Genomic DNA, 27,994 nt, shown 5'->3' with positions numbered 1-27,994 from the left:
ATTTCTTTCAACCCTCCTTTAGTTGCCAACTTTAGCTGGAGTATTGGAAGAGTGTTAAGCGGAAGAATAACAATAAATGGAACCCTTTCTGTCAGCTTTGCAACGGGTCAAATAGACACTATCAACCCCAAGCGCATAGTAAAATTCATCAATTCGACAACTACGTCACCTATCTCCGAGCAAGTTTGAACAGCATCGAAGAAACCCGGTATTCAATATGTGTATCAACTTATGGCGCAGGTATTATTGCACGAAACCATCTGGATATACGCTGCATGATGGCGAAAAACAAACACACCCTTTGCCGGACCGAAGAATCGATGGCCATCATCTGGTGAAAGAAGAAGACAATGTCTACAGAGAGAACACTCAGCATGGTTTTCAAGAAGTACCGCGCAGAAAGCATATCCATTGGGTCTACAACTTGATTCGATGCGCTCATCTGCACGCAACGGATTGCATAAACGGGCTCTGTCGAGGAGTCTTGGTTCAGATAATGGACGGAGAATGCTACTTCTGTACCGGCAACGTCGATGCGTACTATGAGAGCCCCGACGAAGTTATGCAATCAATCCCCAGAACCATTAGGCTCCCAGGCCCAGGGGTCAATTTGGAGGCCATCCCGGCTCACAAATTCATAATCTACCGCGAGAATTACCTCCGCCAGCTACTCAGACTGTCCTTGACGGTGCTATCGAAACCTTTCCCCGTGGAAGCCGAGAGCCGGGAGTGGGAAATGGAGATCTCGTCCGCTTGGCCAGAGATCTGGTGCAAGCTGTTGCGGACACACATTGGACACAGCGTATTCCACTGCGACTGCAAGCCCATGGACGAGGTATGGCGCGTGAACCCTGCGTTTGCCATGAGGAAGAACGAAGCAGCTCATATCCTCGAGGATATGGCGTATAGAACCGATGCAGCTGGAACTCTCGAGGCCTTTGCCGAGGAGATTCGGGGACAAGTTTTCGATGAGGATGAGGAAGTGTGGGAACTTACCACGGGGCCGACCGAGAGGGCAATCAACCTGGAGAATTTGCACAACGATAAGCGCGACTTTCCCGGTCACCAGATGGCGTTCGTGGGGTTGAGCAGAGACACCTACGGACGCCGCCTACACAAACTCATGGAGAGAGCGGTGCGAGCCCGCAACGCCATCTCAGAGAGGGGCTCGGACGAGTCCCAGAAACACCCCTCGAGCGCGTACTGGCACTCCCACAGGATGCCCTGGCTAGGCAAAGAAGACTGGAGCCGCGCCGTGTGGCGGCGCTTCCGCTTCCTCTGCTGGTTGTACAACTTCCTCGCCCTGGACGCCGGCCTAGACGAGCAGATCATGATGTACATTGGCGGCGCCCTGCTCGCCGTGCTCAACCCGTGGCCGAACCCGCACTACGAGAACCACGCCTCACACCCGGCGTACCTGACTCTGGACCCCGACCTCGCCGCCGCCGATCTCATCCAGGAGTGCGTCTACTGGGTCGAGCACCACTGGCCCATCCTCCCGCACAGCACCCGACCGACTGATAGGCTCGATCTGATGCTCAAAACGGGCCTCGATCTTTTTGAGACGATCAACCGCAACACGTCCATTGCGCTCGCGGACATGAGGTCGCGGAACCGGTCGGCGGACACCAGGACGAAGATGTACGCCGTGCTGCCCGTGGCGGCCATCGCCAACGGCTCACCGAATTGCAATATCTGCATGTCCGAGTGGGACGAGTACCCAAACCACGAGCCCATCATGCTGCCCTGCTGCTCGCAGTACGTCGGGCGCAAGTGCCTCAAGAGCTGGCTGGCGCTGCGGGACCTCCGTGGCGCTCGCAACGGGCGTGACGAAACGGAGGAGACGTGGGCGGCGGAGTTCAGTTGCCCCTTGTGTAGATCGAAGATTGGGGCGCATTTCTCGCCGAATATCAGGCAGGGCGGGCCGGCGGATACGAGAGATTTTAGTTTCTATGCCTGTTTACGGGCCTATGCGAATCCTGATGGGTATTGGGATAATCGACCGGCACAGTGGGGTGCTTGATTAGAACGGCTTTGTGGTTTTTCGGTTTGGGATCGTGGGAATCGCTCAGGCTTGTAACATTGTTGAACACACGGACGGGTATGAGAGTAGATCGAGGTGATGGGAGAAAGCTACCTTGGGACTTGAGGTGAACTTGTGCTAGGACGGAGTTTAGAAGATGTGTAGATGTGTAGATGTAAAGGATGAGGCCGTGGTCCAATTTGGGTAGGCGAATACATAATATTTGATCACAAAGACATAGCCTTGCTAAAGGTTTCAATCCAAATTGCAAGATGCGCGGTAAACGAAGTGTGTTTGTGGACAAAGATGCGTTCGTGTTTACTCCAAGCAGAATGGTTTAGCGACAGCGCGGAATCCTGAACCCAAGATCAACTTGGACGCACCAAGTGTTGGCGAAATTCTTAGCTTTATGCTCGTTTCGCATAGATGGATAGCATTCGGCTCTCTTCCGACTATGCTGCCAAAGTTCTTCGCATCGAGCAGTTGGTCGTGTTAGTCGCTGTGAAAAGTTGTCCCTGCACACAAAACTTTCCTAAACAGACACGACGTCTTTCGCCTCAGGCGCTTCAAGGTTTACATAGTTCAGTGATGATGGGGGTTTTCATGTAATTTAAATGTTATGCCATTGATCATCTTGCTCTGGCCAGAGACTTGGCTCGTTGAGAGATTGATGCGACAAAGCTGACGTCTACCTGGCATGTTCGTCCGGTGGTAAGTTGTGATGCAAGCCCACCATCCTAGTCTTACACCGCAGTCAACCCTTCAAAATTTCAGAATCCTTCCATGTCTAGTTCATTTCCAGTTGCGGTCTTCGACCCTGCCTTCGTATTTTGACAATTTCGGCGCCATGCAATCCCGGATGCATTCGTTCCAGGTGAGGGCGAGAAACAGCGTTGGGGTGCAGCGGAAGAAGCATTCTCCCTGTGAATTTCGTTAGCTACTTATATAGACCTCGCATAACATGGAATGAAAGAAGTTTTTCGTACGTCCTGTGGCGGAATCTGTTAGCTTTCATGTTCATGCGCAAAAAGTATCTTGTCTTATTGGTGGTACCCGCAAGAGATTACAGGTTTCAGACTCACAATTGGGACCGTCATCGCTGAAGAATGGTCATTGGAGATATCCGCGATGTCCGCCGGGCTAGCGACTTTGTCCTTTTGAATGGGGGAAGCTGCGCTGGCGGCGATAAGCAGACCGAGTACGGCCGTGAAGGAGATAATAGGATGCATTGTCGGGACTTCGTATTGGTGGTGGTGACTTTAGGAATCTTGGATTTTGGGTGGAGAGTGGAAACATAAAGGACAAAAGCTTACAATGTTTATGGGCAAAGGAGGCTGCTGACTTTATACTCCCGCAGTTCCATCATGGTTGCCAGGACTCGGGGTCGAAATGGGCAGGTCAGTAAGGTTGATTTACGTCGAAACTGTATAATTGTACTCGTGATCCCGAACCGATTCATTGGATAAGAAGATGATTGGCTTCATGAATTTGATCTGAGGATATCTGCGGCATGTCGTTTACGAGTTTGTGGGCCAGAAGGTGAGAAGGTGTGGCAGCTCCGACCTTGATGGCATCACCGGCCGTCTGCCCACCCGGGTGTTGCACCACACAACTGAGGTTGCTGGTGGTGCGGCTGGACGGTCTAAAGGGGTGTCGTTTCCGGCAAAAGCTCAATTGAAGGGTTCTAATCCAAGATTCAGTTAATGAGATCTAGCATACGAGACTGAAGGGTAACACAGAGATCTTCGCGAAAGGTGAGCTTTTCTAATATTTATCCCCAGTCTAGATTGTAAGCTAGTAATCCTTTTCTTCTGTCGTGATCTAGCTTTTATCCAAGCAGACCCTCCTAACATCAAGCTACGTTCTTGTTGAAGTTGTGTATCATTCACGTTGGGCTCAAGTAATGGTAGTTTCTGAATGACCCCAGCCAACCTTGGGAAAAGGACAGAGGAAGGATGACTAACATGTGCTATAGAAAGGGAACTTATTATGACTCGGCACAATAGGTATCTGTTTCCTGAACTATTAAGGTTGAACAATCTCTATAGTGTATGTATAGAGTGCTTGTTAGTTGGCTGTGGAGTAAACACTTCCTTCAACTAAACAGAGAACAATGCCCTTGTTTCCTCCTATACATTATTCAAGCAGAACGACCCAAGGTGGTTTCCAACTACCCAAAGCGGTTCCTTGCCTCAAAGGATGAGCTTAAAAAGAGATGATCCATTGTCCAAGTCTCTGAACCCATTATACTCACACCCAAGTGCATCACACACCTCCAAACTACCTCGCCGCAAATCCAAATACGTATCCAAATACGCGCTCAGAAGCATACTAGCACACACCCAACACTACTTCCAAAATGTATACTTTTAGTTGCTTCGCTTCTCTGCTGTGCAGGGCTCAGCATCGGGTTGTGGCTGACCAAGCTCCGGACTATGTATCCCCCTTGCCTCTATCTAGAGAAGGCTCTCTGGCATCATCTTCCACCTCCTTGCTGAGCTATCGCCAGCTTACAGGGGACGCCACGGTAGGTCTCGGCGAGAGATCAGAGCTGGACGGTTCAGGCTTCACTTCGTCTCCGTCTGAAGACTCGCTCGCCTTTGACCAAACCCAGATCGGCGTCTCTCAGTGGCTTCGAGAGGTCGAGGCCGCAACAGGTACGCTTAGAGCCCGCAACCCGGATCCAGCCTCGGCTTCACCCGGTCAGGACTTGCCCTCTGGTACGTATGATGGGAATCAGTCTAGATGGTCACACTCTACAGACTCCCTTGCACACGAGGGCCCGCCAAATGACTTTTCCTTCTGGAACCGAGAGACCGAACCCGAAACAGGCAGCCCGCCATCCGAGTCGACCAGCGATAGCGGTGAGTCGACACAAGGAGAAGCTTCTGGAGACCCAGACGGTGAGGATACAAGGGAGCCTCCCCAGGTTGACTGGGTCACTTTCGGCTTGTTGGTGAGCAGGGACGATGGTACTCTTGCCAGGCTGCGCAGGGATGAGAACCCCGACTTCCACCTGCCTACTCCTGCTACGTTGTTGAGCCGTAGAGCTACCTGGCATGGGGACGAGACTGGAACAGCTCGCGCTGTCGAAGTGTATGAATTTGGCTCAGGTGATGCTACGATTGTCCAAGTTGGTGCAAGCTCAGGGGCTGGTGAGGTTCCTGTTAAAAACGACCCCAAGCGCCAGGGTGGAGTTTGGGATGTCAAGTTTTGAAGGGATTCCTTTTGGTATAGTAGGGGATGATATGGAATGCTGGGTTTATTCTGTGTCGAGTTTGCAAGATCCAAAAACAAAAAAGTCATTGGTTGGTATTCTCTCATTCAAAGGAGCTTGGCTAGTACAGTGGCCAAATTGACATGTAGAGGACGAGTTGAAAAGGCAAACCAAATCGAGGTGAGTAGATAGGATCAATAAGGGGGAACAGAAAGTATGATCTGCGAAATCTGTGTGAATTGTAGAAGTTGGGCTCTATGTATTAAATATGCTGAAGATGGCGAGCCCAGAACCTTCCCTGTGCCTCATGAGGCCAATGCTTTTCTTTTCGACGTGACACAATTCCAGATCTTTGTTCCCATCCCATACCCATGCGCCAGAAACAACAGCTTTTGTATCAGATAAAAATCTACCAGACCCCATCTGAGACTTTCTCCCCCATCTATTTACTCTTCCCAGCACCTCCGGCCGCCTTCTTCTTTAGAGCCTCCTGGTTCCTGCACCACTCGTCCCAGGCCTTCTTCATTTCCAGCTGCGTCGCCGTTGCCTCCTCCACACCCCCAACAATGGCATCGACTGCAGCGCGGTCACCCTTGCCGGCATGGAACACGCCAGAAGCAGCGATCAGGCAGGCAGGCACCGCGGCCTTTGCATGAGACTTTGTCTCGCCAGCCTGAAGCTCAGCGTAGACGCCCTTCAGGACCTCGACTGCCTCCTGAAGGTTGGTCTCCGTCGACTTGCCGCCACCACCAGACCTCGCCTTGCGCGCGCGCTTCTGGTAGTCCTTGACCAGCTCAAACGCCCGATCAGAGAGCGTCTTGATGGTCGACGTGCGAACGAGCTGCAGCAGCGGCTGCAGAATCGCCAGCGTCGTCGGGCTTCCCGCCTCGTTGCGCACAAAGATCTCAAGCAGGTCCAGCACGCGCCGCTTGAAGTTGACGACGGACTCCTTGGCGGCCTTGCGCTCTTTCTTCTTACTGGGCGCAGCCTTTTGGCGCTGCTTAAAGACCTCGGCCAGCTTGTCGTCCAACTCCAGCATGTCGTCGTCGCCCATGTCTGAGTCGTTGTCCGATGACTCTGCGTCTTCGTCCTTGTCGAGGCGGTGGCTGTTGAGAATTTGGCCGAGAGCGTCGTCGAGGTCTGCAAGGTTCTGTGCTTCCTCGTCTGCCTCTTCGTCCGATCCAGATTCTCCTTCGTCATCGTCGTTCTCCTCATCATCGCCGGCGTCAAGAGCATCGAATTCGACATTTGAGTCCACCTCGGCGTCAGAACCGGCCTCATCGTCGGACTCGTCTTCATCGTCCTCCTCCATGTCCTCAACGTCCATATCATCGGCGTCCACGTCAAAGAGCGATTGCTGACCCTTGGCGCTCTCGTCGGCGGAAAGGACGTCCAGCAACAGCTCCAGCGCCTTGGGAGAAACTCTGCTAGTGAAGTAGCCAAACACCCGCTGTGAGATCTCGCGTAGAAGCGAAGACTGCTGGGAGACGAGTGAAAGCAAAATCTCGACTAAGAACTCAGCAGCACCCTCTTCGTCCGTCTGCAGGCGAGTCTGGTACTCCTTGAGATCGCTCAGAAGCTGGAACGCATCCGGCTCCTCGTTGTAGAGCTGGAAGATGGCAATGGCGTGAAGCAGCGCCAAGCCCTGTGAAATCTTGATCTCATCCGTCGAGCTCTCGCTAGCGGAGGCACTCTTCTTCATGAGCTTCTCCAACCGCTTCCGTGCTGCGTGAACCTCCTTCTTCATCTCTCCCTCCATACGAATGTAGTCTGGGTTGATCGACTGCACTGCCGTGCACAGGTAGTTGGCGTCCTCAGCCTTGCGCGAGAGCTTGGCAAAGGCCGACTGAAGTCGGCTTCTGCTCAGCTCCGTTACGAGCGAGTTTGCGTTCTCCGGGATCCATATGGGCTTGGCATATGCGAGAGATGTCAGCTCTTGAAGCGCAGGTTCTGGTGCTGAGGTGGTCAGGCGGAAGATGTATTCGATATAAACACGAAGGTCGAGCTTAACCGAGTTAATGTCCTTTCTGTGTGGTAGTCAGCGTCAAGCTCAAGTCATTTTGAAAGAGAGGGACTCAACGCACGATGTCGTGGAAGTCTTCATGACAGGTCCGCTAAGAACCTGAATGACATCCTCGCCGGTATCGGCCTTCACATGCTGAAGAATCTTGTCTACCGTCTTACTCTTGGTCATAATATCGAATCGATACAGTCCGTTGTTGTTGATTAGGTTGTCGAGAATGATGCCAGTGGCTTCAGGATGCGCCGCAGAAGTCTCCTCGACGACCTTCAATGTCTTCAGAGCTGCCCGGTGAAGGAAGCGATCCTCTTGGGATGCCTGGTTGATGAGGCATGTCATCAGGTTTCTGCTGAAAAGGACGTCGAGGAGGTCATCAATGTCGGCGTAACTCTGAAGCATCTTCTGGAAGACCAGGAAGCCCCTGAACTTTTGTCCCTCGGTGGCGGTCTTGGCGAAGAAGTTGTCTGCAATGCCTCGATTAGCTCGGCGTGTGGAAAAGATGCGACCTTTCGATACTCACCATCAATAACTCGCTTCCAGAACGATCTGAACTCATCGACGCCTGCAGGGCCCTTGCGCAGGAAGTGTCGCACAATAAGGTCCCACACGAAGTGCAGCTGCGGCGTCCAGTTGGCCTGCTTGTTCTTGACGTAGTTGCCCCTCCTCGATTGTTGTTGTTGTTGTTGTTGCTGCTGCTGCTTCTGCTGCTTCTCCACGTCATCCTGCCCGCTCTCTTTCAGGATACCCGCCAGCTCGCCCAGGTTTCTCGAAGAGAGGGGATGGTGGTGCTTCGCCTTGTCGCCGGTAGTCAATTCGGGGCACTGCTCAAACGCGACGAGCCAGATGCCGACACCCTCGGGGGTCTTGGCCCAGCCGAGCTCGACCAGCTGCTGCAGCACCATCTCGACGCGGGGACGGTCCAGCTGTGCCAAAGCCTGCGCGACGACCCATCCGCACTGCGGCCGCAACCAAATCTTCTTGCCGCCCAGCTTGACGAGCAGTCTGAGAATCTCGTTCCACCTGTTAGGGCCCTCGTCTTCGAGAAACAGGATCCTCGCGCGCACGAAGCACTCGAGCCCGAACAGCTGTCCAAAGTACAGGTCTCGCTCCTCCTGGCCCGAGATGTTGCCTCCAAAGCGGGTCCTCTCCATCAACATCTCCAGCACTTTATCGAACGTCAGACCAGGGTACTTGTCGCGGCACAAGTTCCTGGGCGGGCCTAGGAGCTGGCTGAGAATCTCCGTCAAGACTACGCTGTAGCCCAACCTTGACGCCGCTCTGCCACTGGCAAGACCACGGAACAGTCGCCAATCAAGATGTCTCGTCAGGCAGGCCTCCGTCACGCCCTCGTTGTCGAGAAGACTAGAAATGATGGCGCCAGCGGCTTCGAGGCGGTCCGTCTCGTTCTCGCTGCTGAGGAGGTCGTACAGCTTCGCTTCGCGAACACGGTCTTTGCCGGTCGAGTTCTCGACAAACAGCTTCTTTTCCAGCAAGATCTTGGGCAGTCTAGTGCCATTGGAGCTGTTGGCGCCGTCGGCGACATCGTTCGAGTCCGGGGTATTGCTGCCGTCGGCCGATGCGTCGTGGGAGGATTTGGCGCGCTTGTTGGACTCAGCGGCCTTGAGGGCCTCTCTCTCGGCGCGCTTGCGCTTTGCGCTCGCCGTCTTGGTCATTGTGTAGGGTGTTTCCGTTCAATTGCGCTTCGATTCGTTGAGAAAATGTAATATTCAATTGTCGTAGAAATTGGTGATATTTTCTTTTTTTCTCACGGCGTTCTTCAGGTCGCAGAACGCATACACTGTGATCGCTGCCAGGATCTCGTCCAAAAAGTTTGGAGCGTAAAAAGTTCTGCCAAACGTTACCGCCCGGCCAAAAAAAAAAAAAAAAAAAACCGGCCTTGACTTCACCTCACCCACGCCCCGCCGATGGTGGGGGTCCCTGCAGGTTTCCACTGTTACCCGCGATGGATCCACAACTCAATCCTGTGCCAGAAATTGAATGTCACAATGAGGTGGTGACATTACCTTAATGTTGAGGTAGCTTTGAGGGAGAATTTCTCTATTCTCATGTCCCACACTTCTCCTACAACTCTCTTAGTTTTCATCATCTTATTCAACGTTATCTTAAACAGCAGCGTGCACATCTTGCCTTGGCGGTCTCGGGCGTGAAGCTCGCTCATCGGCAGCTTCATCCAGCGCTCCAGAGTGTGTGCTTGACCGGCTGTTCTTTCACAAACATCTGGAACCTGTCTTACTATTACACTTCGAATCAAGTATTCAACTTGTTCCACTGTATTGCTGTCCGTGTTGGTTACTGGTTTTCCAAGATTGGTAGTCTCATACAATGGTGGTTCGCAGGTCTCAGGTTGGGGCTGGTCCTCAAGGAGGGCAGAATGGTGAAATTAGTTTCAGATGTTTAAAAGAGAATACCCTGGATCGACTGAAGTATTTCCTCTACATTTGTATGTATTTCACTGGTACAACCTCACTGAGCCACCGATGTCGCGTCCAGGTTCACGATGGAGGTAACAAATGAAAAGCACGTCAAGAAGGTCTGTTTACCCATCGATTGATCCATAGAATGAGTACATACATTACTTTTCGGAAGAAAGAATCAATGAGAAAAACAAGTATACCTATAAGGCAATTCGCTGTAGGAACTCTGAGCCCAGACTGGCTCACAATGACTGCAGGTGGGCGGGTGTCAGGTGAGCGTATGTTCCATCCAAGTATCCTGTCTTGGGGTCTGAATCACCGAAGAGAATCGCTCGAAGCCTTCATAGGCAATCAAATTGCAACAGAGGACATGAACAGCGCCTGAAGTGTATATGGCCTAGTGGAGGAAGGTAATGCCTGGTTTCGGCAAGGAATGCAAGTTCGAATTTGGTGGCCCTACATAATGCCACAGGCAGCTCACTTTTTGTGCTTTGCCTCCTTTTCATTCCGGCATGCAAATTTCATATGAATGTGAGAGTTTTAAAAACATGTGCGATAATCATACCAGGGACTCTGGGCCTCCCGTGGCAGGGGCTTCCTTCACGAGGGTGAGGCTATCATGCCGACGGGACCATCCCAAGAAGGCAGAAGAGGCGGGACCTCCTCACATCAGCGCAAGTCACCAGTAGAGTTCTGTTCCCGATTTTAATTATCTCACATTCAAGGCAATTCAAAGAGGGACCGAGGCTTCATGTCGGCTTTCGTCAAAGGGAGATGAGAGATAACCATGATTTTCCTGGACATCGACGGTGTACATAACAGCATCATTTCTCATGCCAGATTCATGAGAAAGGAGTCATCCTCATATTCAGTGCCGTGTATCTGGTCAAGGAAATTGGAAATTTATTTCTGAAGCCTGCCAGAGTCGTACTTTCCATATCGTCGTGTTACGAAGGGAGAAGCAGCATGTTACAACACAAAACTTCTATGGGTTGGACTGGTTAGTTGAACAGCATTGTTTGCCAATTTAACCCTGGCCTATCTTGCTCTCCATACACTGCTGAATCGACTCAAAAGACCTGTCTCTGGTTGATTCATTCTCCCCGTCGTCATCTTCGACCTCTGTGCTCGCCGAAAGGGGTTCCGACTTCTTTCGCCAACAGCCCATGTGATCAGGAACGATGTGTCAACCACACCTCGATGTAGCTGATCGCGACACTTCCACATCGTACACTTTGATTCACAGTCTCCAGCATTGGTATCTTCTGGGTTTTGTAAACATGTACCAACCTGAGTACTCTACGAACACCTTCCATCAGCATTACTCAATCGGCTCCTCCCCTTTTACAAGATCATACACCAAACCTTCTCGCGCAGACTTATTGAAACTTGTCAAATATATCAAGCGATATTGAAGGATGTTCTGGTATCACACAATCATTACACAAGGTCAATCCAGCTTCCCCAAACAACTGTTGCATCTCTTTCCAGAGCGACTCAACACCTCTTAAACCTGCCACAAGGGCGGCAAACCTCGATCCTTCGGGGTGAGGATAGGTTCTTCACTGAGTTTATCATTGACAAACGCTCCCACGCTCCCACGCTCCCACGCTCCCAGATAGCAACAAACCTGTCAAGTTGCGCTTTATAGACAAGAAGATACACACCTTATTCGACAGCTCCTCTCGATAGATACCTCAATAATAGTTCCTGATAACTGCCCCCTCATCGGATCATATGGAGCATTGGAAGACGGCGAAAAGCTGGATCCCTAATAAGGTAAGGAACCGAACGATAGCTTAATCGGTAGCTCCAACATGGTTCGAGGAAATCATATATTTTTCTTAGTAGACGCCTTCTTTGCCCCTCGACCACGGTCACCCAAACTTTTCGGTGCCAGGAGTGAAGGAGAATAGATTGCTAGCACCCTTCCCCTTATCCGTCACTCAAGGCACCAAGGTGGCCGGGCAATGACTTTTAAGAAGACTGAATCAGCGAGATGCAAAGAGAATCTCAGAGACACATGTAAGCACATTATCGAAGCGTGCCCGAGAACAGCATCAAGGCCACGGACAGGACTATGCTAAGCGGGTGACTTCTATAAAAACCTTGACACTATTCGAAGCCCCTTAAAAACCAACAATCCGTAATCCCACTTGACAGGGCTCATAAACTCCCGTGGTATATTCCCCACGGGATCAACAGCACTTTCAGGGCAGTACTCTATTACAATGCACTTCTATATACTGTACATGCCATGGATATTACATAGAGCAAACACTGGCTACACCTCCACAAGTAAGATCGTACAAGAAGGTCACCATCCAAATAGCTCGGATGAACGTCCTGAACATTTGTGCGCTCGGGTTTCATTGCTGTTACTGCATCACACTACCACAGATTTGACATTTTATAGCGGGAACTTAGGCACGTTCGTCAGAGAGCCTCACGGGACGTCGATATCTCACAACCAGACTTTCGCCATACCGTAACCATCCTGTCCCTCCCAGAGACCAGTCCGTACAGATCTTCTCATTCAGCCCAGTCCTCGGTAGCGGAGCACAACAGATAATACTACAAGAAAGCCATCGACATCGGGCTCAAAAGTCATAGAGGTCCAGCCAGCTCCACGATCTCCTGAAGATCCAACCGCAATCCCAAATCATGCAAGCCAGGTAAAGAAACCCCAACGCCGATCTGAGATGCCGTTCCCTCGCCAAACACCCCCATCCCTCCTTCATCTCTAGCCCGTACTCTCACGACGTGGCACCGCGCTTAGCCAGACAGACTCAGGGGGTGGGATGGCAACAGAATCAACGACTTCAGGGGCAAAGGACAACGGGAACAATACTGAGAAAAAAACAACCACCCAATCGTAGTCTATTTCTAAACTCCTGATCAGCCTCTAGTAACGGGAACTAGGCACGATCTTCTAGAACGATTGATCCTTATCCAGGACAGTTATACAGACAGCACGGCGCCAAAACTCCAGCTTCGCCCCTCTACAAACACACCTCACCAAACATAGTCTACGAACACCAGGCTTCAGTCAGCCGCCGGGCTCTCTCCCCGTCTCCTCAAACACCCTAGAGTGCGCCGTCCGTCCACGCTGAAGATCGCATACAAGATACTGATGCTGTTCCAAGATGGGACTGTCAGTAAGCCGCCTCAAAACCACGCGGAACCAAACTCCTACTCTCCCGCAACCACATCGTGCCATCTTCCACTCGCTCCCGCTTAGTTCAGGGGGAAGCAGCAGTTCGCTAAACCCATCAGGTTCGTCGTCCTTCCATCGTCCAGCCTGCCGTCATTCCAAAAAGCCGCCAGTCACGCCACCACCCTTTTTTCTCTTTGTCTCAACCCTCGTGGGGGGGAATGTTTGGATGTTTTAGCTCGGAGGGCGCCATGCCCGTTTTATATCGACTACCCTTCCCGTTTACAAGAGCCTTACCTACTTACCTACTCAAATGCCTTACCAAAGGGAATAGTCAGGGGGAAAAGGCTTCCCGACTTGGAGCCAGACGGAAACGCCACAAACGCATGTTAGTCGAGCGGCGCCGTCACCGAAAAAAAGAGTCCGTCCCTGCGGGACAGCAAGCCCCCCCAGATCCGACTGTCAGACGTTCGACGGAACTACTCAACAAGTCGAGACGGACAAAGAAAACAGGTAAAAAGGTCTTGTGCCACGCTCGTCGACCCTGAGAAATAAGGGTCTGTCCACCTACATACCGCATCAACCGCAATGACAAACGGCCACCGGGGAGGAATGTTGCGGACATTAGGTCGCCGCCGCCGTCAGAAACAACTTTGCACCAACGCGGACTTTGAACGGCGGCTCCGCCGGCCGGTCGGTTCCTATCGGCGCGGGCGTGGCGGTCTCGCCCGATCTGTTTCGCTGCTTGTGTAGCCTGATAAGCCTGGGCAGTGGGAGCCTGGGAGGGGGAAGAGGATGTTTGAGGTCTCGGGGATGTGGGGGAGGGGAAGAACAAGACAGCCAAGGGCCCAAAGGCTCTAGAGGCGAGAAAGACAAGCGAGCACGCAAAAAAGACGCTGATGTTCCTGAAGCCGTCGCGGGAACCGTGGACAAGCCCATCGGACAATTGTTCGCCTCTGGAGGCGCGACGTGGGTGGCTCGAGGCTAAGGTAGCATTCGCCTAGCAATGGCGCGCGGAATCACTGTGACTGGCGAGTTTCGGATGCCTTGTTGGTTTGGGATGTGTGAACATCGTTCAAGGCATTGCGTTGGCTCACACTCTCATACGCAAGAACGACGGTGGAGAGCCTATCCCGGAAACTCGTTCATCCCGACTTGATCCTGAGGTGTTGGTCCAGCAGTTGTCGGTGGTGGTGCCGTTGCTAGCAGGCTGCTGCTACGGAGGACTACTGCTGCTGCTTCTCCTGCTGCGACATGGACCGGGGAATGGCAGAGTCAGGTCAGACCCGTCGGTCAGACGGGCAACAGAGCATACGGGCCCGGCTCACCGGGTGATATCGTTCGTTTCAGACATCGGTGCGGGTTGCCCTGCTCCTCCAAGGCATAGGTCGGTAGTGTCGGTAGCTGCTGTGGCCGGACAATTAATGAGAAACTATCAGTCCCCGGTCCGCATGCATGGCGACATGTTTCGACCCAACTTTGGATCTTCGTATCGCATTAGCCGAGAGGTAAGGAATCGTTCATCAACCAAGTGGGTGAGGTCTTTGGAGCTTGGGTGCGTGGGAGCTGTTTGCCCGTGGTTGCTGCGCCCCGAAATAGAGCTCCCCTTGATAGCGAAAGCGGGGAACCCAGTCCTAGAATCCCATGCTCTCTAAGCAAGTCCAAAGTCAGTCTCAGCCCAGCAACATCCAGTGGTTCCGGGGTCGGTCATTGAGACTGTAAGATACCGCAGCAGAGAGGCTCGAAAGAGGGGTGAAGGAAGCATGAAAGAGGAGCTCTATCCATAGAGTAATCCCCCCTGCGCTGATACCAAGATCCTTCGCCAGCCTTGTCATCATCATGATACCGTCAGCAGTTGTGAAGCGGCGCCTCTCTTGTATTGACCCTCACGACCCGGGGGTCATCTTGACGGACTCCCGGCGTCAATGATGCGATGTTATCCGCAATTCGTAGCCGCAGAAAGAATCAATGAAAACCGGAGTTCGTCCGTACGAGCCATGCCGAGGGATGCCGACTCCACTGAGCCCCCAAACCTGAGCTGAAGCTCCGCTCGGACGTTCCTGGTTCCTGTCCCATCAGCACGTCCCATTCGAGAACCTCTCCCCCCCTCGTCGGTCTCTTCCCTCCCCCACCACCACACCACCAAACGTCAGCCTTGAACCAGGTTCGCCCAACCGGACCGACGAACCAGCTGCTAAACTGGGATGACGGCGGCTAGAGACGTCACAGCTGGAGACTCAATCCTTGTCGTCATCACGTGAACTACCACATGACTTCGCGTTGGAGCTAGGATCCAGAAACAGGGTCTGCAGGGGCCCATTGTTGACATGAATCGCGAACCCGCACTTTGTAAACAAAGTGCCCGCCAACGAGAAACAAGAGCGAAGAAAATTCCCCTCACTTGAGTATGAAGAGTGGCTTGCTTCCCACCCGCAGTGCAACGCGCCCGCGCCGTCAGCACCCGCTTTCGTGCTTCACCATAGCCGTACCAACGAGGACGAGACAAAGAGAAAGCTCCATAACGGCGTAAACGGCACCGTTTGTCCATTGGACTGGGTCCAGGCTAGAGACGATCCTCAAACGTTCAACCAGAGACCAGAGACGATGTGAGCAGGATTTCAGTGAAGGCTCTCTACTTCTTCACGTTATCCAAAGTGAGCCGCGTAAAAGATGTTTGATCCTGGCCTTGGAGGGGTCAAGGGGGCAAAAGAGGGGAAGCAGCAGCGGCTCTCCCTCTCTCTGTGCGTTAGTCAAGCTGAGGAACGGGAGAGGGGAAGAGGAGGAGGGGCACGGAGACCCGAGGGAGAGGGAGGGGGACAACGCCATCGCGGATTCTGTCACGCGGCATTGACTGATGTGTCTATGCCGGGCGTACGACAAGGCTTGCAAACCTTCTATCAATGTCAAATACAAGCTGAAAGTTTGGCTCTGACAGCTTCCGAGTGCATTGGGACGCCTCATTGGATTGTTTCCGATGCCTGTTTTCCCTATCATGCAGGTAATCTTCAATAGCGCGAGATGGCCTCATCAATCCAAGGCATCACGGCCTGGTAGCGCCGACAGCCAAGTCTCGTGCGCGCGAATAAACAAACAAGGCGAACCATCCAATCCTGTTTCTCGTTGGCATCTGTCGCTCTCTCTGCCCTGAGTCGAGTCCCCTCTCGTTTCGGTCAAGCTTGACCGACATGTTGTCGTACGTATGAGCGCTCTCTCTAGTGATTGGCACTGTTTTTTTTTTGTTGTTGATGGGCACGGGGTCGTCGTCGATGCGGCCCTGGCACTGGATCCAGTAATACCCATGGCCGTGATGCTTCGAATTGTGCAAATGCTCCAGAAAAGAGCGATGTGACCGCATGAGAATGACGGCCCGGCTAAGCAGGATCTCGATACACGACGGCGAGACGAGCGCTCTGCCTTGGGGGAGGGGCCGCAGGCCGGGGGGTGTTCTTAAGTCTTGACGATCACTGCCAGGCTCGACCCCGAGAGGATGACGTCTGTTTTAGAGCCGGACTAGACCAGCCGCAGGTGATCGGGGCGGGAGGTGCGTGATCGATGCTTTTTACATCGAGATGGCCTACTGGGGGATTCTTGCACCGCCCTCTACGTCGCCGCTCATATCTGTACCAAGTTCGGATACGCAAGCCTGACTTGTTAGCCTCAAAATCATGGATGATGGCCGGACCTTGTTTTTCACGATGTGCAAATGCCGGGTGAGACCATGTCTTGTGGCATGGGAAGATGCCTGAAGACCATGTTTTTGTTGTGCCCATTTCTTCTCGAATTTCCTTCTCGCGTCTGATGAGTCAAATCGCGATCGGGCCATATGCGTATTATCGCAACCCAATCAATATTTGTGCGGCGTGCCTCCAACCAGCTTATGTCAGTAATTCTCCGACCGCATTGATGGAGGAGTGGTGTGGTGGTATAGGGGTTTCGGTCGCTTCTTGGTTCTGGCCTGGGATCGGGCGATGTTGGATACCGAATATTCGGATGATTCATCCGCATTTTGCTGTTTGAGCATCCTCATCTTACACTCTCAAGACTTTCAGGAGTTGGTCCCGCTGACCTGTTCGTGTTGAACCCTTGTTGGCGCAAAGCTCGTGCGATTGATAGAGCAACGCGAAAGGAGACTCATCTTGGAGTACCGAGGATGCTCTCCATGGCGCCAGACATAACGCCTCCGAATATTTCTAAGGCGGCCCGTCATCAGATCAGACAAGCTCGACATGGCAGTTTGCGTCAGCCACGTACTGTCAGTGATCATTTAAATTCCTCCGTCCGCTTTCACCGACGGCCAAGTGCACTTGCCTGTGCACCCGCTTGGACTTGAAGCTGTCGACTCGCAATCACGACCCCAACGCCAGTCGCTAGTGCGCCAATGGCAGCCAGTGGCTTGGAATCGGGAGGATGAGTGTGTAGCCTCTCTCGCTCGTGGTGTCCGGTAAAGTGTCGCGGGGTTCAAGGGCTCGGTGAATAGGGACGCGACCCATGGACAATTTTTTTCTCCAACCAAGCAACCGCAGATTGAGAGCGGAACAAGACAGGGTAGGCCAGTCAATATCAACAGGGTTGACGATAGCATCGGCCCTCTAAGCGAAGTCAAGAGCTTTATGAACGTTTCGTCCATTCTTGAAATCGTGAGCCTCATCCATTGTTGCGCAACCCCCTGGCTGGATGGAATTCTTCAATCCTATTTCGAGACGACCAGGTGACCAACATGGTCATGCTCACGGCCAAGATTGGCCCAAAGCCAAAAGCCGGATTGTCGATCGAGCTGAGGACAGAAGACGAGCTTTCCAAGAACAGTCCAAAGTAAACAAACCGTCCCCTACAGAGTAAGACGGCGGGCGTCTCGACGGAGCTGGGGATGCTGCATGGTGGCCGCCAACGAGAGGGGTTCTTCTTGGTCCAAACCTCTGTGCACACGGGAATATGACAAACATGCCCTTGGCCGGGCCTTGCAAGTGGAGCATTGGAGCTTCAAACCAGGATCCTGCCGCTGCTGATGTTGTCATGTCGTCCCAGAGGAGAGGAAAACGAGAGGCACGAGAGCCTGTATCGAGAGCTTCGTCAACCCCACTTCGTGAGTCGTGAGTGCGTAACTCGTCCTGCAAGAAGCTGGACCATCTCACCGTCGACAGCCGCGGTCGCCGGGGGAGCTTCGACCCTGTGGAAGCTAGGGCGGGCCGGCCAACATGGCGGAGCATCAGAAACATGGCTGTACTCTGGAAACCTGGACTGCATGCAGTAGCTGCAGCAGCTTGACGCGACTGGGCCATCTGTCCGCAATGGAAAGTGCAGCTCTGCATCCGAGGTATCCATCTTCATCGACTATCCATCCAAGCATATCTCGTAGTGTACTGCACTGCTTCTGCATCTGGGCTCGCATACGCGCATCAACTATGCAGCACATCTGCAGCCCGCCGCGCGGAACATATGGGACTGGCGCCCATCTTTGCTCGTCCCGATTTCCCCGTTGCTTCTGTTGCCCCGTCGAACAAATCCACGAAACGCAAAAGGATCCAAATTGACTCTGTGTCGTTGCAAACAAACATCGGCCGCTTCTGCGACCCTGTCGCAACTCGGATAACCATCATTCGACCTTCATCTCCCCAGCCGCCGGCTTCGGATCGGCCTGACCACTGAGCGAGATACACGTACCGACGTGCGATAAAAATCAATGTCTCTATCGCTGTTCCTCGATGCACGGTGCTCGTTGTGGAGATGAAAGACTGAGCGTGCCGCTTCACCCCCAGCCGGTCTTAGACAGACTTTGACTGGCATCTGGCATCTGGCATCTGGCAGCCTTCAACACCCGTGCCCTGAACTCAAGTGTCGCACCGTCAAATCCGCATCATTCAAATGCTTGACCAGCGCCGCTGATGTTGGCGTGGCCATTGATCTCCGGGCAAGCTGCCATTCGCCCGTCTGTTCGCCAGCCAGTCAGGCCAGGCAAGCCAAGACCCAGGCCTAGACCAGCTGGATGGATCACTATCAGGGAGTTGACATGGACAACTGCGGCAAGACTCGAACTCTGTTGCTCTGTCAGAACGGTCGTTGTCAGTCGTCATCTCGGTGCATCGCCTGGTCCGGGTTTGGTGCCTGCTAATATTCCGAGCTTCAGCCCCAGCCCCCAGCCCAGCTCTAGGCCAAGCTTGAAGCTTCAACAGAGCTCCAGCAAAGCTCTCTTTTTGTGTGTCTCTTTTCTTCCCAAGCTCCCGAGCTCTGACTATGCACCAAAGGTCCATCTGTGCTTACAGTGTATCCACTTGTCTTCCGAAACAAGATGCCCTGTAAGCCAGCTGTGCCAGCGCCGCAAGAACCGTGTCTCAGCGCCCACCAGACCCTATGTTTCTCCTAGTGGCCGACAACGAGCCAATTGCAACGCCAAGTCGGTGTGAGCAAGAGGTTCTGGCAGGTCCAAATTGTTTATTCGAGGACCGCGGTCGGTTTGAAGTTTGGGTTGCACGGGACGATGTGGCAGTGATAAGCAATCCTGAGGTTCCCAGGTAGCTAACGAGAGCGGAGCCTAGCCCAGCACGCACTCACAGCGCACGAGACAGAAGCCGGGGCCAGGACCGGGGTCACGTACTGGGCCGATGGGCGGGGGAAAGCGAGGGATTGCCCTAGGCTTGGCTGAGAGAGTTGAGAACTTGAGGCAGAACGGCCGAGAGCTCTGGCCAGTCGCGATGGCGGAGATGGAGGTGAAGCCCTGCGAGCTGCCGATGTCCCCTTGTCGGACCCTAGTCAAAGCCCAGCTGATCCCAGCCGATCCCACGTCTTCAGCCCAGGGCCGGCCCCGTTGGTTGCTGTGGGGAGAAGATGACGATGGGGGTTTTACCGGGTCTTTAGTGTACGGAGTACTTCTTTTTTTTTCCTTCGAATTTTCTTCCTGTCTTCGGAACCTCCTTTTGGTCGTTGCTGGACCATTGCTGCGATCCGCTTTGTGGAGGTAGGGTCTTTGGAGCAAGTGCTGAAAAATCTTTGCAGACATGCTCAGCTATGTTGATGGGTTTAGTGTAAAGTCTCACGACGCGACTCCGTGCACTAGTCTATGTGCCAGATCTGCCATTTCTCGGCTCTTGTCGTGCGGTGCGGTAGAGGCCGAATATCTCGGCAGAGCCGGTTTTGCTGAGGCTCGGGCCCCGTCCACTGGCCGGACAGCTGGGCCGACTAGATTCGCTTGGAGTGCATCAGGATTGCGAGATGGAGAATACGAGCAAGGCCACCACATATGGTCGACATCCAAATCTACGTCATTGCTGGGACTTGTGATTCCTGCAGCCCTGACGTTTTGACCTTCTGTGCATGTCACTGATGCGGGCCATTGGGAGGCCATCTTGAGGTCACCAAGGAATGCTGTTGTCTTGTGTATCTGTAAGAAGAGGAATGTAGACTGAGTCCGAAAAGGGTACTACAGCCAAGGATCTACGTCCCGAATTAGCAAACAATTGTACTGTATCGTCCCAATTAATGGCTTGTTTGTCGACGGGATAAGCCTGTGAATAATTAGCGGCCAACGAGCCACTCATGAGTTTTTTTGTACTCTGTACCTGAGAAAGGGGGGGAAAAAAGTCTGACATGGCCCATAATCACCACGCCATTTTATTCCGACCTTGTCTCAAGCAAGACCCTTCTCGCAGGCTATGACCCGGCAACCGAAGAATGCAGCAAGGAGTCATTTAGGGCCCTGAAGTCTCACTTCAGATTTCTGCTGACGCCCCGGAAATGTCATTGCCCGCCTGTGTCGGCCGCAGCGGAGGTGCCCTGCCTGCAGCGGCAGCATCAAAAGGTCTGGATTCGGGCATATGCCTCCGGGGCCGTGGTTGCTTGGGAGCACCAGGTCCGAGTAGCAAGCTTGGTGTGCCGTGTGGCCTGAACGGTGAACCCAAGCTGAAGGGATGACGAGACGGGCAAGATTCGGGAGATCATGGGCGTGGGAGCCCTGTCCGAAGCCGCCAGGCGTTTCCGTTTCTGCGGCTGCTGTGAGGTAGCCTTGCCAACCCTGTGTCCAACATGAGGATGGAGGTTGTGGTCTGGGGTCTTTTGGCGAATGAGGATGGAAGCAGCACGATTAAGGTGCAGGAAGCGGGTGACACAATAGGCAAGGCGGCGTCTGGTGTAATTGCTGGCTCCAGACCCTGAACGCTGGTAGGTTAAGCAGCCGGTTGCTCAGAGCAGGGGATAAAAGTCAACGAGTTGGCAGACAAGCGACAGACAGGAGAGACAAGCCGCTACTGTCTTGTCTCTGAATGTTGTGTGGTTGTCGCCGTACTCCCTAGCCGTACCTCTGTGAAGGAGTACATGCTCGCACGTCCAGTGCACTACCGAAGTACTAGAAGGTGCTCTGTAGTAAGGCACACCTTGGACAGGGGGCAGCTGAGTAGGGCGATACGCCAACTCACCGCTCATTTCCAGGTTCGCGATGGTTACTGGCGGTGGTATTGGTGGTCAAGTGCGGCGTTGTCGGCGGTGCTGAACTTGATCTGATGGTTGCCCACGCTGGGCGATGATGTAAGTCGACGGTCTAGCCCCACTTCTGCCAAGTGGTATTTGCTAGTGCTGGGGGAGAGAGGCATGTTGGACGTGACAGTGCCCAGCTGGCAGGTCGGCTGGCATCTCAAGCAACCTCGTGGACAGTAGGAGCTGACTTTGTCGGTTCGGTTCGAGGATCGTGTGAAGGGCGCTTAGAAGTTGGCTTCTCGGATAGCCTAGCGCCAGCCATCAGCCACACGGGGGCCATCGTCAACTAGATACCGTAGTTCATAGCCGGAGCAACGGTGAAGTTGGTCTTTAGTCGATAGAAGGGGGGGAGGGGTAAGAGAATGACCGCGGCCGTTGGGGGCAAAAAGGGACGAGCGGACGATGGCTTGCAATGGACACATGTCGTTGCCATATGGATGGATCACGGGAGGCGCGTGTAGCTGGTCCTTTGCACGTAGTGTTTCCCTGTGCGCATCTTTTGGAACTCGGATTATAGTTCAATGGACCGGTGGTTGACTCGTATCTAGAGAATCCTCAGTGATTTCCCTTGGAGTTGTGCCATACTCGATGTGCTGTTGTCGTCAGGGTACTCGAGTCGGACTGGCATTGGGATTGCGTCTGGCTTGTTGCACTAAGCCAAGAAGACAGTCGAAAGTTGATACCGCTTTCTGCTGGGCCCGGCGCTTCTTCGCAAATGGTGCTTTCTGACCGAAGAAAGGGAGGACCAAATTAGTCCCAATTGTCCAACAAGTAAGTGAATAAAGTGCCTTAGTAGCTTACGGGCAATAAGTCGAGGCAGAGGTGCGGCATAGAGAAGCTTTGTTGGATAAGGTAGCTGGGCTGAATTGTGTGAATGTTTGAGCTTGCACAGCACTAAGAGGAACAGCACAAAGCACAAAGAGCACAAAGAAAAAAAAAAAACGTTAATCTCATTCAACGGGATCGAAGCCTCCTTGCCTTAGGTTGGTTGTTCCTGGCTAATATTGAATTGGAAATGGAAGGAAAAGACTTCCATTGGACACTCTGTGCTTTCCATTTTAGAGTAAAGCCTTACACCTCAGGTTTGGTCATTGTGAGGCAGGAAGGACTCAGGGAGCACTGGAGCAGGTACAGTGTAAGGTAGGTAAGGTAGGTAGAGTAAGTACCTTACCCTGGATACCCAGTCAGTGCCTGCCAATAACACTTACAGAAGGTGGAGGTCTGGAGACTTCCTTCCATTGCTGTGGTGTGGGAGAAGGAAAGGAAGGGACCTACGGATACGCATGGAAGGTACCTCCCGTCACTCCGCACTTTCCTCATAGGACCCGTAGGCTGTAGCATCTGGGTCGGCGCCGGGTCCGCTGCACGGTTTTTTCTTCTCTTCAATTTTCTCTCTCCCTGCAGACGGATCACCGGGCTACGAGACCCTTCCACTGGGCAACCCGTTCTTTTCCTTCTCTTCCGCCTCACTACCATGGGAAACAGCGGGGGCCAGAAAGGGTTTTCTCGACGCTTGGTATCCGTATCATGTAAGACCATCACTACGGTCCGGGTTACGGATACCTCTAGCTTCAAGATGCTGCAGCAACCGCAAGTCCGCAACGGGTCGACGGGTCCAACATCCAAACGTAACACTCGTTTGATGGCGAGTTTACTGGATCCCGTTCCGAAAGCTGCCCAGCGACCAGCTCCGGGTGCTCCAGTCTACGGCTGCACCGCACACCACAGACCACCCCGCAGGCCACTCTTGAGGGACTCAGGGACGGTATGCTATGTTGCCCACAGACCAAGTTGCGGACAGAACATCAAAATCTCTTCTCGGGGAGTTTCCAATCTAACGCCAGACAGGAACATGGCCGGTCGGGTGGGTGACGACTGAGCACGAGAACCACTTTCAAACTCGAGCTTTCTGGAGACTGCCTCCGATCACTGGAGAACAAGACCAAGACCAGACCGCGAAAGGCCTCGCGCTTCTCCGTATCAAACATGTTGACCCTTTTGGCGCTACCGATACTACCGAGTCAATGGGCTACGGCGTACCGAGTAGAGTACGTGCACACTGCGCCGGGCCCTAAAACTTCCTAGCGACAACACGGGAAGCCCAGCACGCCAGCGAGCACGCCAGTCCCCAGTGGAGGGTTGCTCACGTTTGGGGCGGCACGGGGGATAGGAAGATGGAGAGAGGGAGCCCCTCGTGCCCCTGACGCCTCATCCGATAGAGCATGAATCCGACGCTCCAGGGCACGCCGCCAGCGGCCATCAGTGGGGGGATGGAACACTCAGGCGAAGCCGCTGTAAATCCGTCAATTGTTGCGGCAACCGCCTGTAAGGGGGGAAAGTTCCTCAGGGGATTGGTGCCAAAGTAGGGCCCCCTGTACGCCGCAACGGCGTTGTTGGGCGCCTGAGTCGTCGGAGGATGTTCGTGGAGTCAGTTCAGTTTCTTGCCCCCCTGAAGGGTCCATTGGCTGGGAGAGTGGGAGGCCCAATTACAGCGTTGGTATTCATACGGCGTCACGTACGGCGCCAGGTACCTCGTGGGAAGACAGGGCGAATGTGGGCGCGGGCGTGGTTCATGTCGGTAATGCTGGGTGGATTTGGGGGTGTGCGTCTGCAAGAGACATGTGGATGGGACGGATACCTGTGTGTATTCTTCACAGGTGTGGTACGGAGTACGTACGAGTGGCCAGGCTTCTCAAATCTCAGCATGGCGGCAAGATGAGGAATTACTCGTACCTGCTTTTGGGAGGCCATGACTTGCTGCTGGATGAAAATGCTTGTGCTGGCTCCAGCTGCTTGTGCTGTGCATCGGATCCGAGGGCACCACACGGGCAAAACTCGAAGCGCATTGGCTGAGGGAAGACGGACTTTGGTGCGATTGGCACGATTTTACTCGATTTCCTTGGTTTGCTGCACAGCACAGATAACCTTTTTGCTGTTGCGCATTACCTTAGTTATGCCCGCTCACGGCTTTTCTACCTTGACGCAAGGTAAGGCACCGACAAGCTGGAAGGAATCTTAGGTGAGAAAGTCTTCCTTTTCCCTGCCCTGCCCTGCTTCCCAGGTACGTACCTCGAGCCACGTGCTCTTTGGCTCGGGTCGTTCTCTTGCCTCTGCCTCTCTGCCTTGGAAGCTTCTGCCGTCCGACCATTTGTTTTTATTCTGGAAGACTGACAACCGATCGATAGTTCCTCCGAGAGAGAATCAGACGACGCCGGGCAACGGGAGAGAAAGCAAGATATTCTCAGCTCAATGACCACACACACACACACACACACACATTGTTCCTTGGCAACGTGCAAAGTGGGGGGAGAAGAGTACGAGGAAAAGACAGAAAAAAAAGGCACGCTAGAATAAGGTGCGGATGTATTACCAGGAATGGCCCTGTGTAAATGGCCAGCAAAGTCCCCAGAGAAGGACCGCAGACGAGAGACAGACAGGGCCATGCCATGTTTCTTACGTCCAATGGCAGGAGGTTAAGGTGAGTTAGTGTACCTTGTGCAGCAGCATCGATGCAAGTTGGCTGCAGTATCATTTTCTCAGTGACAGTTCAGAGACAAGTCGAGATAGAGCGAGAGACATACACCACACAGACACCAGACACCACCTCAGAGTCTGAAGGGGGAAAGGTTCAAGCCCAGACTGCTGCAACTGGCAAACAGCGGAAAGCAAGCAAGAGAGCTACAGAGCCTGGAGGCAAGGCAGAGACACATGGGCTCCATCCATCTGCATCTTGTGTCTGCATCTGCATCTCCATCTCCATCTGGAGCACATACACTCCCTGTCGTCGCCGTCCACCCAGAAGCTCTGATGCGGCTGCAAGTCTGCAGTAGCTGCAGCAGCAACCAAATCTCCCCTGACAACCAAGTTCAAAGTTGACTTTCAAGTCGCGGTAGGGTGGGCATCGCACCAGAGGTTACGCGCAGAGAGAGAGGAAGATCACCAAGGAGGCTCCACGACGAGGGGGGGATGTTCCGTTGTGAAGACGGGTACGTACATGGCTGTCAGATACGTACTTTTCCATTGCAGCACACAGTGAGGTACGTACTCCGTACTCTGCGAGAGAGAGAGAGAGAGAGTGAGGGTACGTACAGACAGCCATGTACCGCCCCCTTGGTCGTTTCTCTCTACCTTATCCGCACCTTAGCTTCACTACGCAGTACTACGTAAGGTATCCGTAGTCTGGGCTGGTCCCCCCCGTTTGGCACTTCCCTGTTCTAGTGTCTGGTTCTGGAGCTGATGGCCCATGGCTGGGGTCTGTACCTGGTTCTGGCGCTGGTTGCTCAGAGAGAAAGTCCGGCATCAGACATGGCATCCAATGTCGTAAGGCCAGATGCTCCGTACCTGGAGCAGGGCAAGGAAGGCAAGGCAAGAAGCGAGACGAGGCGAGCCATGGAGACAATACATAGTTTAGAATTGTTGTCTGTATAAAGTACATTGTACTGAAGATGATGTTGCGTAGGAGGAGCAAAAAGAGTGGAGGGGTATCGTCGGCGGCTGCAGTGTGCAGTCCATGATTGCTATGCTGTGCTTATGATGTCTCGCTCTCTCTCTCTTTCTCTCTGTGTGTGTGTCTCTCTCTCTCTCTCTCTCTGGCTGTACCTAACTTGATATTGTACATATGTCTGCGCAGACATAGCTGGCGGCAATGCTCAGTCCCGGCATGTCATCTTGTACCCGTTTCTGTCTCGTTCCTGGTGGTTCCTGTTCCAGCTTGTCCAGCTCCAGTCTTCCCAAGTTCCCATCCATCTTGACCATCCTGGGCTAGCAACAACTGACAGTGACATCCCCCATCCCAGTCAAGTCTCAATCCACCCCGCCGAGTTGCCTTCCTGGACCTGGTTCAGGTTTCCATCCACACACCCTCTCTTCGCTCGCTCGCTCCCGCTGTCGTCGTCGTTGTCTGGCGTCTGTCTGGTCTGGTCGCTAATACTCTCTTCCTAGTCGGCTACGCAAAGTAGTAGTGGTAGACTGGTAAGTAGTGGTAGTACATAGCACCGTTGCTGTGTGCGGCGTATGCCTTGGTTCCATCCATCCCATCCCATCCCATCCCATCCCATCCCATCCTGACTGCCCAGAGAGAGCCTGGTTCCTGCTTCTGGTTGCTTGGTCGCTGCGTCTTGTCCCATCCTGTCCTTGTCCCATCCACCATCCCCATCCCCATCCCAGGTATCCCATCCCATCCTGTCCCAATCCCGTCACACACACCTCATGGTTGCTGCACACCACACCTCTGGCGCACACCACACACACCACACACCATACACTACACACCTTGATCCATGGTCCATGGTTCCAGAGAGAGTGACAGAGAGAGAGAGAGAGAGACAAGACACACACCCAGTTCCCATCCCATCCCATATCCATACCCATATCCATACTTTGCTCACCACGACCAGTCAACCACACACACACCACACCTTCATTCAAAAACCTCTAGTCTCCTCTTTCTTCCAACCTCTTCCCTCCCTCTCTCTTCTTTCCCCCCTCATCCCCGACCATAACCACCAACGGTCCGACGGTACGGTAAGTTTAGAGAGTTACGGATACCTTTATTCTTAGGTCCATCAGAGAGGTTCAGTTCAGGAATCATCCCTAGGTGCCCAGGTCTCCAGGTCCAGCCATTCTCTATAACTTATCGTACTCAACGTGCACCCAAATCACCACCACCGCCAACATCTCACGCCCACGGACTACCACACTATAATCGTCCTCCCATCGTATCGCATAACTGTCGTCGACGACCAATATCGTAACTCGACGCCGCCCTTTCTGTTGGCCAGTCCACATACACAATCAGCAAAAACTCAACTCACGACTCGTTTCCTAATTTTTCCGTCTTTTCTCGTTTTATTGCTCTTTTCTGCATCTGTTACTGCTTTCCCCCCGTTGGGCATTGTGTGTAATCAGGAAGAACAAGAAAAAGAAGAACAAGACGGGCGAGAACGAACGAAGCCAAAAGAGGAAACAAGAGAAGCACACAAGAAAAAGAGGAAACCAAGAAAAAGAAGGCTAGACGCTTGGGAGAAACCGCTTGACGTTTTTTCTTCCCCGTCCCTGCGCCGGCACTAGATAACCCAAGGGCATTGCACTCGTTTCTCTTGTCATTGCTTGTCCGGTGCTACTGCTGTACACTCGGATCTTTTCTCTCTCTCTCTGTCGCTACTCAGTACCAGCAAACCAGTCTCTCTCACTACTGCAATCTGCGTCCTTGCATCTCTGCTGCTGCCGTTGCTGCATCGCATCCCCTTCCTGCTCGGCCACCGAAAAAGCGTAGCTCGAGCAAAGAACTAAGAAGGGTCGTAGCCTCCGAAACGCACCTTCAACACCGACGCCGCACTGCAGATCCCGCACCGCATCCGCATTGCCTTTGCTCCTGCTCCGGCACCAAGGATTCGGTCAGTCTTTCTCGGTGCGCTCTTTCTCTCTTTCTTCTGCGAGAAAGACGTTCCATGCAAAAGGCGCCTCGCTCCCACCTCCGACAACCCGCCCACCTTTGTCCCCCTTGCACCACCCAAGGCCCCCATCGTGGACCGCCGGCCTCTTTCGCCTCTTCCCCCTAAGTTAGAGACGCCGCCAACGACCTCGACCTCGACTTCGATATCGACTTCGACCTCGACCGATATTCTCTGGGAGGAACAAAAATAGGTTTCATGAATCAAGGAGAGGCAGGACGAATTTTATT

The 27,994-nt window shown here is 53.2% G+C and overlaps 6 protein-coding genes across 6 annotated transcripts; 3 read left to right on the top strand and 3 right to left on the bottom strand.

Moving 5' to 3' along the window:
• The first annotated feature begins 41 nt into the window (after positions 1-41).
• BDZ83DRAFT_316646 (uncharacterized protein) lies at positions 42-2,282 on the top strand. The gene has a single exon (XM_060502342.1). It carries the CDS (start codon positions 218-220, stop codon positions 2,021-2,023), a length of 1,806 nt encoding a protein of 601 aa, XP_060365102.1. The 5' UTR covers positions 42-217; the 3' UTR covers positions 2,024-2,282.
• Positions 2,283-2,815: 533 nt separating this feature from the next.
• BDZ83DRAFT_752043 (uncharacterized protein) lies at positions 2,816-3,252 on the bottom strand (the record flags this gene model as incomplete). Its single annotated transcript, XM_060514139.1, has 3 exons — positions 2,816-2,944; positions 3,010-3,024; positions 3,106-3,252. The coding sequence occupies 3 exons, from the start codon at positions 3,250-3,252 to the stop codon at positions 2,816-2,818; spliced, it is 291 nt and encodes a 96-aa protein (XP_060365101.1).
• Positions 3,253-4,382: 1,130 nt separating this feature from the next.
• Positions 4,383-5,240, top strand: BDZ83DRAFT_651633 (uncharacterized protein; the record flags this gene model as incomplete). The annotated part of the gene is made up of 2 exons (XM_060510465.1): positions 4,383-4,680; positions 4,786-5,240. 2 exons carry the CDS (start codon positions 4,383-4,385, stop codon positions 5,238-5,240), a joined length of 753 nt encoding a protein of 250 aa, XP_060365100.1.
• Positions 5,241-5,441: 201 nt separating this feature from the next.
• BDZ83DRAFT_730654 (DNA polymerase phi) lies at positions 5,442-9,127 on the bottom strand. Its single transcript, XM_060512851.1, has 3 exons — positions 7,781-9,127; positions 7,325-7,724; positions 5,442-7,267 (listed from the first exon to the last, which is right to left on the bottom strand). The coding sequence occupies exons 1-3, from the start codon at positions 8,931-8,933 to the stop codon at positions 5,683-5,685; spliced, it is 3,138 nt and encodes a 1,045-aa protein (XP_060365099.1). The 5' UTR covers positions 8,934-9,127; the 3' UTR covers positions 5,442-5,682.
• Positions 9,128-16,989: 7,862 nt separating this feature from the next.
• Positions 16,990-17,464, bottom strand: BDZ83DRAFT_316619 (uncharacterized protein). Its single transcript, XM_060502341.1, has one exon. The coding sequence runs from the start codon at positions 17,429-17,431 to the stop codon at positions 17,114-17,116; it is 318 nt and encodes a 105-aa protein (XP_060365098.1). The 5' UTR covers positions 17,432-17,464; the 3' UTR covers positions 16,990-17,113.
• A 3,585-nt stretch (positions 17,465-21,049) lies between these two features.
• Positions 21,050-21,371, top strand: BDZ83DRAFT_620929 (uncharacterized protein; the record flags this gene model as incomplete). The annotated part of the gene is made up of 1 exon (XM_060508222.1): positions 21,050-21,371. A coding segment is annotated over exon 1 (181 nt), but the record flags the coding sequence as incomplete, so codon positions are not given.
• Between the last annotated feature and the right edge of the window lie 6,623 nt (positions 21,372-27,994).

Source organism: Colletotrichum acutatum (assembly GCF_030867785.1).
Source record: "Colletotrichum acutatum strain CBS 112980 chromosome Unknown BDZ83scaffold_45, whole genome shotgun sequence".
Classification (NCBI taxonomy): Eukaryota; Fungi; Ascomycota; class Sordariomycetes; order Glomerellales; family Glomerellaceae; genus Colletotrichum; species Colletotrichum acutatum.
This window is presented reverse-complemented; position numbering and strand designations above follow the sequence as displayed.

Excerpts from the sequence above, each read along its gene's own strand:
- BDZ83DRAFT_730654 (XM_060512851.1), bottom strand. The coding sequence starts at position 8,933 with ATGACCAAGACGGCGAGCGCAAAGCGCAAGCGCGCCGAGAGAGAGGCC. Across the intron at positions 7,725-7,780 it reads CTGGAAGCGAGTTATTGATG|ACAACTTCTTCGCCAAGACC; the intron begins GTGAGTATCGAA and ends GAGGCATTGCAG. Across the intron at positions 7,268-7,324 it reads ATGAAGACTTCCACGACATC|AAAGGACATTAACTCGGTTA; the intron begins GTGCGTTGAGTC and ends ACTACCACACAG.
- BDZ83DRAFT_316646 (XM_060502342.1), top strand. The coding sequence starts at position 218 with ATGTGTATCAACTTATGGCGCAGGTATTATTGCACGAAACCATCTGGA.
- BDZ83DRAFT_316619 (XM_060502341.1), bottom strand. The coding sequence starts at position 17,431 with ATGCTATCGTCAACCCTGTTGATATTGACTGGCCTACCCTGTCTTGTT.